The following is a 15,598-nucleotide window of genomic DNA, read 5'->3' on the forward strand; positions in this document are numbered from 1 at the left end:
TTTTATGTTTTGCTCTATAATTTTCTTCCCTTCCGTCCTCGTTTTACCTTTTGTTTGCCCTAATCCAAGTTTTGAATTTTTGTTTGTGCTTTGTATCTTCAGACAAATGTTTCCAACTTTCAAATTTAACACTTTTAAATTTAACACCATTTCCTTTTTTGTGGGCAATTCTAAAGTACTGTCATTATGTGGAGCATTGTGCGTTTGTCCCTAGACAACACTGTGTTCATGTAAACACACACTGCGTTACTCTCAACCTCGAGTGGTAGTCGGACTGTACAGTCAGTAAAAGGAAACAATAATAAATATTGTTTTTTAAAATATTTCAAACATTTTAGTATAAATAAACTCAAAACTCAATAATTAACTAAGAGTCTTGTATTTCCAAAAAGTGTACTGGATGGAACCCAAGAAAACCTTTATTCGTTGTAGTTGGGGACTGCCATTGCAATGCATAGGAGAAGCCATAGGATAGCCTTGCGAAGCTTGGAAGGCACCTATTATTCTACACCAAATAAGGGTTTATTTATTTATTTTTCTTCCATCTCCATTAATGCGGCCCGAACGGTAACGTGTACCCCCACAAAAGTTATATCAAAACGACCAGCTCCATCTTGAGAAGGGAGTTATTACTTTTATTGGCAATCGGAGTTACCATGGCGACGTATTTTGCTAACAAAGATGCCATATTTCTCCATAGGAAATGAATGGGAGAACACTCCTCACACTAACTTCTGCTGTCAAGTCACATGACTTAAGAGTGTAGCTGTCTCTGAAGAAAACAGAACCTCGCTGTTGGATTTGTTTGAAACTCACAGAAATTAATCATCAGATAAATGTCTAGAACTGATTAACATTTGTAGCCATTTTGATTCAAGATGGCTGCCACAGCTACCTCAGCAAACACAAAATTGACTAACTTGGTCATTCTTTGAGATATTGAGCTGAAGTTTAGTATGTTTGTAGCTGGGATCGAATTGGTATACGTTCCTAATGCAAATGAAAAATCCAAGATGGCCGGCTTAGCTAAAAGAGAAAAATATGATAACTCAGCCATTTTTAAAGGTATTCAGCTGAAATTTGGTATAGTGGTAGCTGAGAGCGAACTACAACACACAGTACAAATCAAATCTAATTTTTTAATCGGCAGTAGCCTGGCAGTCCCCATCAAAGCTTTTCTAGGAACTTTCTAGTTAATTATTACAATGCTTTCTTGCTTTTTCTATACTATAGATAGCAAATAGGTGATTTAGAGATTACGATGTAAACTTTCTGAACTGAGCATTCTTTCTGTGTCCCTCAGTGCGCACAGAGTGCAGATATTTGATTGGATGCTGATGGTTGCTAATGCTCTTTGAAACAAAATCTGAGCAGCGCTGAGCTGCAGTTTAAGCATTTATAGTGGAGGCTCAGATTTAATGGAGTGCAAAAAGATCGTCCACCCAGGATTATGTAATAATTTTATCAGGAACAGCTCTTGTCCTTTTTCAATCACAATACCCAGCACCGCCATTTGTTAGGTCATCGGTTACTGTAACAGTTTCTTGGTGTAAGCTGTCATTTACACCGACCCAGATGTGCACATAAAAACACAAGAATGCACACTGTAACGCAACACACAAACCAGGGTTTACGGTTTCTTTGTAATCAACTCCTGCTGATGGCATCTGTTGGTATTTTCATAGGATTTAGGAGGGATTTTATCTGTGATCCTTCTACAGTCTGGGATTTTTTGTCCAATTTAAAAGCTATGGAGACTTACTAAGCTCTTCTCTTGTGTATTTTTTCTTTTCTTTTCTGGCTTTGGATATGCGATTCACTCAGCTGAAGTGGAACTGAACAGGATTTAAAGGTCTGAACTGTAGCCACTAATCGAATGGATCGTGTTCAGCAACGTTTCATCCTCTCAAATGTCTTTGTTTATGATGAGTTAACAGTGAGACAGGTAGATGTGCAGTATGCAACCTTTTCCACTTTGATATTCCACAAACATGTTTATGACAACTATTACACTCAAATGTCTTGGGTTTTAGATTAATCTTTATTGTAGTTTTAAGAATACTTTCCTGCTGATCTAATATACACAAGTTGATTTCATAAGGTTTCAGTCAGTTTAGAAAAAAATAAAACTCAAACTTTTGAAATCTGTTAGTGCTTGGAGTATGAGTAGGGAACAACTCAGAAGTAGTAGAACAAATTTTAGCTCAGTTTCTGTACAATTGAATGAGTTATTTTTGCGTTTTGCTTAGTTTGGTTTGCTGTGGTGGCCATTTTAAATTGGCTCAAGTCCCAAAGTTAATCAGTTGTACATATTGTGTTACAGTTATGCATTTCTGGGAGTTTTATTAAACTTTTCCCCAGTAATTGCCACCACAAACATGCTTCATGACTTCAATGTCTTTTTTTACACAGTCATTGGTCCCTTGCTGATAAATGTATTCATATACTTACCATATTTTTAATATTTGTGTACAGTTTTACACTTTAGTCCAACCAATGGCATTGCTATGTTAACTATTCAAATCCAAAGATGTTTGTGGACACAGTGGCACAAAAACTGTGATGAAATCACTCAGTGATAAATTGTGAGTCGTCACAGTATCTCCTCAGAACAAGCTGCTCAGACTTTTTTACTTGTGTTCGTACTCGCTGACTGCTGTGTCTGTTGTATCTGTTGTATCTTTAGTTTTAACATTGAGAAATGTCACACGGTTCACGTGGTCAGCTGAGATGGGACCTGCTAGACCCTTTACACAAACAATGAAAAGCTTTCTTAGATAACCAGTGGCAGTGATAGTCATGTGACTCTATCAAAGCTACATACAACAAAGTTGGTTCTTAATCATTTCAATCTCTATATTCTAAACTGAGCATTATTACTCCTGAATGACTGGTCATTTTGACTCATTATGTTTAGAAATATGGAATTGGTTTGATTGTTTCAAAAGAAACGATGTGTTTAAACCACAGTTTTAAATTAATACATTATAAATGTTTTTTTGCAACCTAAACATTGAAAATCATTCATGAAAATCTTGTTCACCCTGTTAAACTTTGGTAACCTGACATGTTTTACTCATTTGCTCCTGGAATTGGTATTATCTCAAGTATAATCAGTTTTTTTTTTTGTTTGTTTTTTTTGCATGGCATTCTGTTTAGGACTTAAGACCAAAAATTTAACTCATGTTCAAATTTTCTCTTGTTACACCTGGATCATTACGCTCAGATCAAGTTGTTAATCTTTTCTTTTGGGCTCAATGAGTGGAAAAGTGGAAAAAAATGCTCAAAATTAAGGAAAATGGGTGATTATTAGTAAAGAGGAAGTGAAGGAGACATGAAGGGTGACCAACTGAACTGAGGGTGATGATTCCCCTGATAAATGGTGGGTGTGCATTGTGCAGCCAGGCACAGACTTGAGACAATAGTGCACAGTGAGTGACAGACTGGGATGGCACCCATTGTCAGGAGACAAGTTGACATCACCTTGTTGATTAATCTGTCCCAATGAATGGCTTTCTTTGTGTTTCTTGCTACAAATGGTAACATTATAATAAATAAAAAACAGTATCTAATTATTAAATATAAGCCATTTGGTATGAGACTCAACCGAACTGTTCCAGAAACACCAGATTTTTGGCCACGTTTAGGGCACACTGACACATGGCCCCAGTTACTGCAATATGTAGAGCGATGATTGATGGGAAACCAAAAACCATCTAAACGGGAGGAATGAAGGGGAGCGGATCAGAGTGGTCTGACAGGGAAACAAAGAAGGACAGACATGCAGAAACACAAGCTGAAAGGGGGTAAAACAGAATAAATCAGCATACAGAGAAAACCTTAGAGTTTGAGTAAAACAAGAATTCAAATCTCGTTCTTTTCTCTGCTTTGCCATCGTTTTCTCTCCATTTGTGACTTTCACTTGAACTCTTTCTTCCACATTTCGGTCAATCTTATTCGCAACAGATGCTCTCTCTAAGTTTCTCTCTGGCTAACCATAACAAGGTGTGGTAAAGGTTTTCGTTTGTGTGTGCAAGTAATGCAATGTGTGGATCTTTTTGTGAACATGTTTATTAGCTGTGTGTGCTTTAGGAGATTTGTGGTTTTTTACAGGAAGGCATTTCCAGGCCGAAGGGGGTCACTTTTTCCTCCCAACACAGCATCTTTTTTTTTCCTTGCACAAGACAGACATGCAGCCAGGCAGCACCCCACCACGAGTATATAGAAACAAACCAGCTCATTCATGCTGCCAAGATCTAATTAGGATATACAGGTTTTTGTTTTATTTTGCTTTATTTTACCATGGTTACAGACCAGCGTTCTTGCTGGGTCGTATCTGAGTCAGAGGTTCATCAAGTCAGATTCTGGGAATCAAATTGGCAACATATTCCAACAAACTTGAACAAGAAGTACACATTGCAGATATGCTTCTCAAAACGGTTTTATAATTATAAAATAAGAGGGTTCCAGTCGAGCTATAAGGATTTAGTCTTGCTTTTTAAATTTCCATTCATTTTGTGAAATTTGTTGTATTTATTTCAGAGTAAAAAGAGACTTTAAACAGATTCTCTGTGGTCTTCTATCTGGCTTTAATACAAGTTATATGTAAATACCATTAGCGTCCTGAACCATTGTCAAGTGTTAGATGTAAGTTTTCTCTAAAATACATTTTTTATTGATAGAGTAGAAATATTGAGATTGACTCAACATTTTCATTGCTTAAAGTCAGTTGTGACAATGGTTCTCAACGTAAACTTATTAGCTCTTGGCTATTTAGCATACCTATAAAGATTTGCATAAGCAAACCTATTTGTAAATCACTCAAGCTACATTCTTTTTTCCCATTGATAAATCACTGTGCACACACTTTTTTTCTATACCTAAATTAATCAGTTTTAACTCTCAATAATCATGAGGGCGACATCATGTTTCAGGGACACTAGTCGTAATAAGTTAAACATTGGTAAAGCACAAAAAGTTGCTTTCACTGTTACTAAGGAACACCTCCATTTGGTTAATTGGAAATAACAAGGTGATGACTTTTGTCTTTAATTTGTAATGTGGACAAACTACACCAAAGTAAGGTTAATGACTTTGTCTAGCAGCAGATGAACATTTTCTGGAAGTAAGGTCTTTAGGAAATTTAAAAAAAATGCAGCAGAAACCTGGGCAATCCTTTTTTTTTATTCAGTTAATTAAACTATAGTATTTAATTTTTCAGTTAATAGCTTTGGATTGAGACATAAATAAGTGAAAAGGCAGTCAGTGTTCAACAAGATGCCCAGAAAACTTGAAATAATTTTTAAAAAGTCCTGCTTGTTGGAGTTAAAGGTTGAGCTTCTAAACATTTGCATGTTGGTGTTAATTTTTGTCTTTTGTGTAAATACAGGGTGATTACTGTTCCATGAGAATCGTGAGAAGTTTGCAGATGTAATTATTTATTGTATTTTCAGTTGCCCCAGGAGAGATCCCAGTTTGATACTCATGAACTCGCAGTCCATTATCATTGTGATCACTTCCTCAGACACATTTCAGCACTAGTTTATCATGGGAGAGCTTTTCTCTGCTGGTCCTCGTCGTGTAGCGGTCAGGATCAGTTGCTGGGATGGGGATCAGCAGACGAGAGAGGACCCGAACAGATGATCAGTGTTAAAACTCAGCAGCACGCCCAGACCTACATGACTTGATCAGAGGGTATCAGTTTTCAGCCCTTCTGAAGGAAAACCACATAATAATGTGACACAGCAGATTTAGTTTTGGCCATCCTCTCTGGCTGTGTAGTTGTTAGTAGGTGTGTATGTATATGTGTGTGTGGGTTCTCCTTGGTTGGCTTCAATAGAACAGATTCAGGGCTGACAAAATTAGAGCTGTCACTTACGCAGGGGTGTATAGGAGGTTTCTTTGAAGCCCTCGGAAAGGCTAAGGGAAGGCAGTGGGATTAGAGAGTGTGAAACCCTTATATTGAAAAGAAGTGTGTGTGTGTGTGTGTGAACACCAGATAAGGGACTGCAGACCTGAATGTGCAGGCATGTCTGTGTGAGGTGAAGGAGGGCGTATGAGAAATGTGAAAGATGGAAAACAAGAAGACATTTTTCTCTGACAAAACACGAATCTCATGATGTTTTGAAGCTTGTAAGGACACGAGGACAAACACCCTCTGCAAGAGAACCCGTGTGTCATGTGTCAAATTTAACTCCTGACATTCTGACATCAGATTATTTAAAAAATGCTTTTCTTTTAGACATGCATACACTGTGCTGTCTCTGTAAGCACGTATATAAACCGAAGGAGAACATAATGGTATCCTAGTAAGCCTCTTTAGCCTTACTCTCCCCCGTCTTCGGTCATTTTTCTGGATACACACATGAGCAAACAAATACACTCTCTCACTAGTATTTCCCATCACTTCATAGCATCTTAAATTGACCTGAATAAGCATCCTGGAGACTTACTGGAACCTAAATTTAGATTTCTGCTTGTCTGACTTGGTTTGATACAAATATGTCCAAAAGCGTATAAAATGTCCCTGTTAACAGATTTGATATTTTGTGAGTAATGCACACATGATGATGAGGAGAGAAATAATTAGGGATGAAGAAAGAATCCTCCAATGCTCTGAGGAGACGATTTAAGTGTTATGGTTGGCCAGGATCTTTCCTAAGTGCTGCTGGGAAATGGAACGGAGGCTTCCAGTAGGTCAGGTGACGTGCAGCTCAAGTCATGTGATCACAAGAAGAAAGAGCCAGAGATGAAGAGTATCGGCACACGGCTTGACGAGCACACACACATACACACACAGATGATTTGTCAGTTGCTAATGGGCTTTCCTCAGGAAAGTGGTTGCAGCAGTATGATTGGGGCGGGTGGGTGGGGGGCATCAACGGTTTTAGGCCTTCTCTCAGACACGTTATTTCTGAAAGCTTTAGTGTGTATTTAAAGTGTGTTGGTGTGTTTAGAGTGTGTGTGCAAGGAAGTCATATGATGTAGACAAGGCCCTGACTTGTACAGTGTGACAGTATGAGATCATCTCAGCAGCTCCTAATCTTTGAAGCAGCTCACAAGGTTTTCTAATTGCTTAAAAACACTCGCTCATCGTGACGTGGCAGCGCTGCCAGATGTTGCACCAGGTGTTTTTCTAAAAAAAAAGGTTAAGGACACAGTCTGTTGTTCAGTCTATTTTGTGTTGGGATTATTGACATATTCATATACAAAATTAGTGCAAAACTTACAAAAACTGATATATTTTTTATCTATTTTATGAAACGTGGTCGGACATTTGGTAACATCTTCTTGTTATTGCTGTGGGGCCATTCATATTTGGAATATACAGCTAAAGAATGTGTGATCACAGAGGTTCTGACAGCTACATTTGAACATAAATCCCCTTAGAAATGAGGATTCATCTTCTCATTTTATCACTGTCGAGCCCCAGTTGCTGTGATTTTTTTTTTTTTTTTTGAAGTGTCAAATACGTCGTCTGCATTTAGACCAAAAATTTAAGTTAGGAACTGCTCAGACACGCTCTAAAAAAAAGCAAATGAACACGGACTGATTGGATATACAAACCAATTAAAAATGCCACATTTTAGACTTCAACTGAGGTATTGATATTTTGGAAAACACAAAATCATTAAGGCTTTTTTTTGGTCTCTTAAAATGAAATCTGTGTAAACACTGCAGGCTGGAGCAACTAGTGTCCGTGTTTAAAACCACACATTTCTACAAGGTCTTTAAGGAACTGGCCTGTTCACACAGTGCGCCTGTTTATCGAGGCGGTAATGGTAAAGAAAGAATGTCCCTAAAGTGCGTGATGGAAGAATGTGAACTGTACGTTTCTTTTGATAGCTTTGGTCAAGCTTCCTTGATAGATAAGAGCACAATAAAACTGTTGTGTAAGCATTATAAACATTCAAGCAGCATGAACTCAAAGACCCTTGAAGTTATTTGATATTTTGACAATAATTCTCAGAATATTTGCCATTATAAACATTAGGACAGTAAAATATTTACTGCAAAGTTCTGCTTGGTCTACAGTGCAGGTTACGTCGATTGATTCGTCACAAAACGTCTTAACATAAAGTTGGAGCATACCTTGTGCGGGTCAAAAGAAGGTGGAGCAGAACGCAGCCTCAGACTCTTAATGGGTGTTTGTGGCTGTCTGTGTGAAGAAGAAAAGACAGAGCAGTTTTATCCACATTCCTCACTGGAAAACGTCTGCAGTGTATTCTGATAGGATCAGATCTCACAATTCACCGCGCTTTATGTTTTACTGTTGTGTTTATGTTTTCCATAGATAGATACAATTATGTTACCTAATTTTTCTGCCTAAATCATTTTTATTTACCACAATGTGTTCGACATAACTGTACTTCATCCATCTACCACTAACGGTGCGCCACAAGGCTCAGTATTAGATCCCACTCTTTTTGCAATTTATATCATTTTTTAACTGCATTTTTACTGTAGTTCATTATTATTATTGTTGTTATTGTTGTCTGTACTTTATATGCACTGTCTGGAACAGGTTTGTCTTGTAAATGTGGCATTGTGGCACATTGAGAAATAAAAGTTGAATGAATGACTGAATTTAATCTGCTGATTAGCTTGACTATTTAACCTTCCCAGCTCCTTCCCTCTTGACTTGATTGTAATTGCGTTCACTATAATAGTGCTGTATGTCTGATTTGGAGGTTGGATGGTTGTCCTTCCTAAAGATTTCAAATGTGCAGTGCGTTGTTTTTCTTTGTTTTGCATGTTCTCGACTAATTGTCCCCCTCCGTCCTGTTTGCAGGACCGTAAGCTGTCCAAGTCGGAGCGTCAGCGGTTCAAAGAGGAAGCCGGGATGTTGAAGGGTCTCCAGCATCCTAACATTGTCCGCTTTTATGACTCATGGGAGGGTTTGTGCAAAGGAAAGAAGTGTATTGTTCTTGTCACCGAGCTCATGACATCTGGCACATTAAAAACGTGAGTACACGAGATTACCTGAAATTTATTAAAATTTAGGGAAAAGTGCAACTATAATATCAAAGTTTTTCCCTGACACACACCAGCAATTCTTTTATTTTGTGTTTTTTATGATTTCACACTTTAGTTCTTAGTACCTCACATTCCAGCAGGATTTTTGTGTCGAATTAAGCTTTTAGCAAAGCACTAGTGAGAATGTAACTCATTATAAACTAAGTCTGTGTGTTTTATTCTGTTGTGTGGCTCGCTGTCTATATAATATTTGAATCATGATAAAAATTATATGATTAAAAACATAATGCAAATGTTGCTCATTCACAAAAACATAAATGTGCATGGATGTTTGGGATGCTGTTTGTCATTTTTTCACCTCAGTCTCTGCCCTTCCTTCCCCCAAACCTGTTGTAAAGAACAAACATTTATTTGTGCATCTGTGATCGTTACTGTCACTGTCGAGCTTCTGTTATATTCAATAAAAATGTGTTAGTGTTCAGTCTGCGCCTCACCGTGCACCTCGGACCATTGCCAACCCACCTGCCAGCTGCTGCTTCTGCTGCAGATTCCTCTCATTCCTGACATTGTTCCTCGGTTAGTGGTACAGGCAGATGGATGGACGACTGCGCTGACAGATTCGTGCAGTTCCGGAAATCAAAGGGAAAGAGACGGAGACAGAAAAGCCAGAATGAGAGAGGCGCCCGGAGTTTTGTCAGAATAAAATGCAAATAAAGGGTGTCATTATAGATCACCAAAGTGATGGGACTCACCTGTAACAGCAGAGGGAGAAATGGTTCAGTTGCACAGCAGCACCCTCCACTGGCAGACTGAAAAGGATTCAAAAAAATCTTATAAGATGTTAGCATTAATTCTATTTGCAAACAAGAATGTGTTGCAGAAGACGGTCTGTATTAGTGAAACATCCACTTCAGTTCAGCCAACATTTTTCCTCGTCAAGCTCCAAACGGTGACTTTGTACATTGTAGCTGTAAAACAGCAGCTGACATTATTCAGATTGGTGTTTATTAGAATATTTGTGTTTAACCGAACGTACGCAAAAAACTCAAAACTCACACACGCACACACACATGCCTGTTCTTGCCAGCACCTACAGAGCATGCTGGTGGGTTTGTGAACAGGACGAATGCTACACAGGGGTTCGGCTGTCATCCAGATAAATTCTTAGAAAGGAGAGGTGCTGCTCTGTGCTGAGGCAGTGGAAAAAGAGAGTGACGACAGGAGAGGAGTGTGTGTGTGTGCTGGGGGGGGTGAAGTGATGGGGAGGGAAGAAGATGTTGAAGATGGAAACACTGACTGGTTCAGCCAGTAAGAGGCCCCTTATCAACGTCTGCGTGAGAGACGTTTGTGCTTCTTTATGTATTTTTTATATGTATATGTAAAATTATTCAGTGTGGTTTATGTGCTGAAATTAGAGCCAACTTTGTGGGGGATGGGAGGGGGGGGGTACTGCAGCATTGCTCCAATGCTGCTACATGCCACAGGATTTAACTTGTCTGTCAGCACTGCTCTGACTTCAGAATGGGAGAACATTAAAGTAGAATAGATGGGTGAGGGCAGGAGTGGGTTGTGAAGGAGGAATGATGGTGCTGCTTTTTAAAAAAAGTGGAAGAAGTGAGAATAATGAAGGAAGTGTGGGAGAAAGTAGCACGTTTGATTTTACCAATGTACATTTTTGTTATTTTCACTTTAGCGCCCTTTATATATAGAATATATAAGATCTATATTTAAATCTGCTCCGATGTGAAAGTAAATGAAACCCCTCAGATAATTTTTGACAAACACAGTTACAGATATTAAACAATTCAATTAAATGTATATAGAGCCAGTTCACAACAAAAGTTATTTCGGGGGAACTGTACAAAAAAAACCCATCCAAATCATAAATTCAATTGAGACCTGGATTAAAATCCAATTACAGTGAATCATTTGATTTTATAATGTAATACATTCACATAAAGTACATTATGAAATGCTAATTAGTAAAAAGTGATGAAAGCTAGCTGATTTCTGTCTTCCTTAGAGTAAAAAATGTTTGTTTTTTTGCAGCAGTCTGATGAATAAAGCATCCAGTTTCCCTCTTTATAATAGATTAGTACAGTAGTTTTAATGGAAATGCTTACATTTTCCTGACTGGTTTAAAGGTGTTTGAGTGCCGTCAGAGACACAGTGTCACAGCTGTCATTTGGACCTCTCTAACGCAAGTGGGCAGATCTGTGTTCGCTGCATTATTACAGCAGCTGGCTACAGTCTGGAGCTGGAGACAGACACTCATCTGCTCTACTTCTGATCAGCTGACTGGACTCAGAACAGGATGTCAACATGTTCTGACAGATCAGTGTGCTCTGCAGTGGTTTTTGTAACTACTTTAATCAGTTCAGCTTAACTCAAAGCTTGGACAAAATCGAGGATAATATTAGTTTTAGGGGTTAAAATAAAACCGTTTTAGTAAATAAAACCTTTGTTTTCTTTGTTTGTTTTGATATTGATCATTCTCTGCTTCCCAAGAGTGACTGCTTAAATTTAGAGCACAGCTGATAAGAGAAGAGTAACAAACTAGAAAGTTCCTGGAGAAACTTGACGGAGACTGCCACATGGTGGCCATTTTAAAATTTAGACAAAAATGCCTATGTTTTGATATATACCGTATTTTCCGCCGTACACGTCGCATCAGTCCAAATATGTCTAAAAAAGTGGAAAAATCCATAAATATGTCTCTTCGCCGTATATGTCGCATCTATTATACATCACCGCTGACGCGTTGCGTTTATGCGTCACCGCTGACAACCTGAGATGTGGCCGATGTGCCAAAAATCAATCGGCTGCCAAATGGCGGCCGCAGGAGCGTGCACGGGAGGACTTTAACACAAATTTAACAAGACTAACACTTAAAAACAATTATTTGTTTGCTCAAAATAATAGTAAAGGTGTGTCTCGGTCTAACGTTTACTTAATAAAAGGACTTAATAAAAGGTCAAATCAGCTGTATTTCAAAATGATTCACTGCCTCGGTGCTCCAGGAGCGCTCAGACGGAGAGGACAAAAAAGGAGGAACGCTGCTCGTTTCTTCGAATTTTAACGAGATAAACACCTAAAACAATTATTTGTTAACTCGAAATTATAGCAAAAGTGTGTCTCAGTTGAACTTTTACTCAATAAATTCACTTCAATAGTCAAATTAGCCGCATTTCTCCGGGGCGGTGCATCGAAATGAAGCTGAGGTTGCTCCAAGCAGCGAGCAGAAAGAAGGTGGGGGAATATGGCAAGCCGATTGTGTCATTAATAGCTGGTGAAGATTCTCAGTCATCCAGGACATGGTAAATTCAAAAAAGTTCAAGACAAAAATAATAAAGTATAATAAAGTCCAGTTGTTTTTGTCTTGAACTTTTTTGAATTTGTCATTATAGCCACGTTTACCTATTACATGATACAACGGCATCCCTTTCTGCTACTACTACTCTGCTGCCATCAAGTGGCTAAAGTGGTACTGCTCTTTTTTTCCAGTCAGAATGAATGAAAACAGTCATATCTCAGCCCCCCCCCCCCCCCCCCAAAAAAAAAAGGTTTATAAATATGGGAAAAATCCATAAATACGTTGCTTCGGCCTATAAGTCGCAGGGCATGTAAATTATGCAACAACAAAAAAAGCGACTTATAGGCAGAAAAATACGGCAATACACAAGCGTATCTTAAAAGATGTGGTGGTAGGAAGAGTTTATTTGATGACCTCGAGTTTTCATCAAAGAGCTCTCCACTCGCTGTGTCAGTTAGATGCTGTGAAGAGTCTGTCAAGCTTTCTAAATGGGGGTAAAATGGCACATTTGTTTGCAAACTGCGTCGCCTTGGTAACTCAAAACGCCAATAAAAGTAATAGCACACATCACGGTGCCGAGCTGATCATTTTGATATGACACTTGTGGGGGGTACACGGTGGGGTTTGGGTCACATTAAAGTTGACGGAAGAGTAAGATAAAGTCAAGAAACCTTTTTGTTAGGTGGATAATAATAGGTGCTGCCTTACCAGACAGTCCCCTACAAAATAAAAAAAATTGAATGATTTTGCAGCTCTTCGAAACTAAAGTCTTTGTATGAGAACTCCCCAAATAGAAACTCCCACATTCTGATGCCAGGTGGACAGACTTTTAAACAGCCACAGGTGTGGATCTGTTTTGGCTCTAAAATGAGCTGGATACATCTCAAAAAGATGTTTCCCTCTTCCCACACAGCGTTCACTGGGATAGGCTTTAGATTTCTCTGATTTTAAACAAAAATATGACAGCTGTGCTCTAAAAGACTAAAAATTAAGAGTGTTGCAGTAAATAATACCTGGCTGCTTTCACTCCTGACTGCTAAATTGGTGAATTATTAACCTGATATAAACGTAACATGTTATATAAATCAGTGCAGCTTCAGTTGTTTCACTAGAAGGTGGAAAACTATTTGCCTGAGATTTACTAGTATGAGCTCAAATAGAATAAATGAATAAAATGGTTAAATGGACTTCAGAAAATAGCCTCACCTTCTTTTTGTGATTTGATTAAAAAGGAGCTTTGAGAGCTGTTCACTTCAGCCCTTTAATCAAGCTCTTTCAAATAAAAACTACATTTTATTCTCTGTCAACATAGTGATTTGTCCACTGGAATAATGAGAGTTGTCTCTAATTTTGCAGGCGCCACAAGTTTTGCTGGTGTCGCGTATGTGAACACAGGCATGAGACAATTTATGAGGATCTCTTTAATCTGGGGTTAGATAAGATTTAAATTTATTTAAGTGTCCTCCTTTGTTCTCTTGCTCCCTGTCTTTATTGTGTCCATCTGCTACGCTTTGATTTGGACTAATTAATTTTCTCGTGGTGTGTTATCATTCTAGAGCATCATGTGGAAAAATATAAAACTGTTCGAGCACTTGTCAACCTCAGACATCTGGTTCATAATTTAAGAATGGGTTTGTTATGGTGCTGGTTTCTTTAGCTGGTAGACAGTCAGAGATACTGGCTGCTGCTGGTTTGTTTTCCATTATTTTGCCTCAACGTGTGACCTTTTGTGGGATTTCTTTCTCCCGTAGGTACCTGAAGCGTTTTAAGGTCATGAAAATTAAGGTTCTGCGTTCGTGGTGCCGACAGATCCTCAAAGGCCTTCACTTCCTGCACACCCGAGCTCCACCTATCATTCACCGAGACCTGAAATGTGACAACATCTTCATCACGGGGCCCACGGGCTCGGTGAAGATCGGAGACCTGGGGTTGGCCACGCTGAAGAGAGCCTCCTTTGCCAAAAGTGTCATAGGTAGGAGAACGTGTGCAACAGCTGAAGATGCGGGAGGTGCACACGGGTGCATATCTGGGCCAAAGCAGGGAAAGTGAAACAGGCAGGATCGTTTACTGGAGTAATAACCACTCAAAATGCAAACATGCACACATTAATTTTACTGCTGGCTGTTACAGCAAACCACAGGTATTTGAAAACAAAACCACCTCCAGTCAGTCTGCTGGTAAACTAACATTAAGCTGTCTGGGAGTGTAATGGCTGCTAACAATACACACTTCAACACAGTCAAGCCTTTGGTTTCCTTTCAGCTGTGTAGTATCGAAGCTGACCACAAGTATGTTTTTACTGACGCACTTTTTACACACCAAGTACGTGAATGCACACACCAACATGCACTGGAGGGAGGAACGATACGGCACAGCTTCTTTGTAGTAATTAGCGTGACCTCAAATGTTTGGACACGTCCAAAATTCTCCCCATGGAAAAGAAATATGATACAAGTTAGATGTTTTATGGTAAATTTGAAAATGTTTTATTATGACGGTTACAGTACTTGAATCTTGTTATAAACATGAACTGTTTTCTGTAACATTCTTTAAAAAAAAGATGGATATTCCAAAAAAAAGTATCACTGAAACGACTGTTTTGCCTCTTATTGTGCAAATGTGTCATCCTCGACAAGATGTTGGATTGTAGTTTTGTTTTGTTTTTTCTAGGTACCCCGGAGTTTATGGCTCCAGAGATGTATGAAGAGAAGTACGACGAGTTGGTAGATGTTTACGCTTTCGGGATGTGTATGTTGGAGATGGCCACCTCTGAGTATCCCTACTCTGAATGCCAGAATGCTGCACAGATCTACAGACGAGTTACTAGCGTAAGTTCTTTTCATTGGAGAGTTTTTCTTACGTCCATGAGCCAAAGCTAACAGTCTCGTATGTGTTTTTGCCTCTATTCTTCATCCTCTGTCGTTCCCCCCACCACTTGTTTACTGACTGTATTAATAAGTTCGGCCTGAGCTGCAGCAGCTCCAGTCATATGATGTTGTTTCTTTGGGCTCTGATTAATCCTTCTTTTATGTTCTCCCCCCTCTTATTCGGACATTTTCTTGGAAAATGTATTAAAAACAGAAGAAACCACACCATTCTAGGAAGACATCTGTTTTATCCCCACCTGTATATTTCACTATTCATGTTGGTTCCAAACAACGTGCTCTCTAAGCAATAGACTTTTTCTCTTTTTGATTTTGCAACATAATTTTTTTTTAACATTGGCAGTTTTTTTTTTTTAACTCTGAAACACTTTAAGGGGAAAAAGAGACAGATTAAGTGAAGAGCAGTTGCAGTCAGACGCCGCTC

The 15,598-nt window shown here is 38.8% G+C and overlaps 1 protein-coding gene across 1 annotated transcript in view; it reads left to right on the top strand.

Moving 5' to 3' along the window:
• wnk1b (WNK lysine deficient protein kinase 1b) overlaps positions 1-15,598 on the top strand; it is an 84,668-nt gene that overhangs the window by 28,419 nt on the left and 40,651 nt on the right. The window contains exons 2-4 of the mRNA XM_037695834.1: positions 8,792-8,964; positions 14,041-14,261; positions 14,960-15,117. Coding sequence (XP_037551762.1) covers positions 8,792-8,964; positions 14,041-14,261; positions 14,960-15,117 — 552 coding nt within the window. The remainder of the gene's footprint in view (positions 1-8,791; positions 8,965-14,040; positions 14,262-14,959; positions 15,118-15,598) is intronic.

The sequence above is a fragment of the Nematolebias whitei genome, chromosome 22 (genome assembly GCF_014905685.2).
Source record: "Nematolebias whitei isolate Nwh7 chromosome 22, NemWhi1, whole genome shotgun sequence".
Classification (NCBI taxonomy): Eukaryota; Metazoa; Chordata; class Actinopteri; order Cyprinodontiformes; family Rivulidae; genus Nematolebias; species Nematolebias whitei.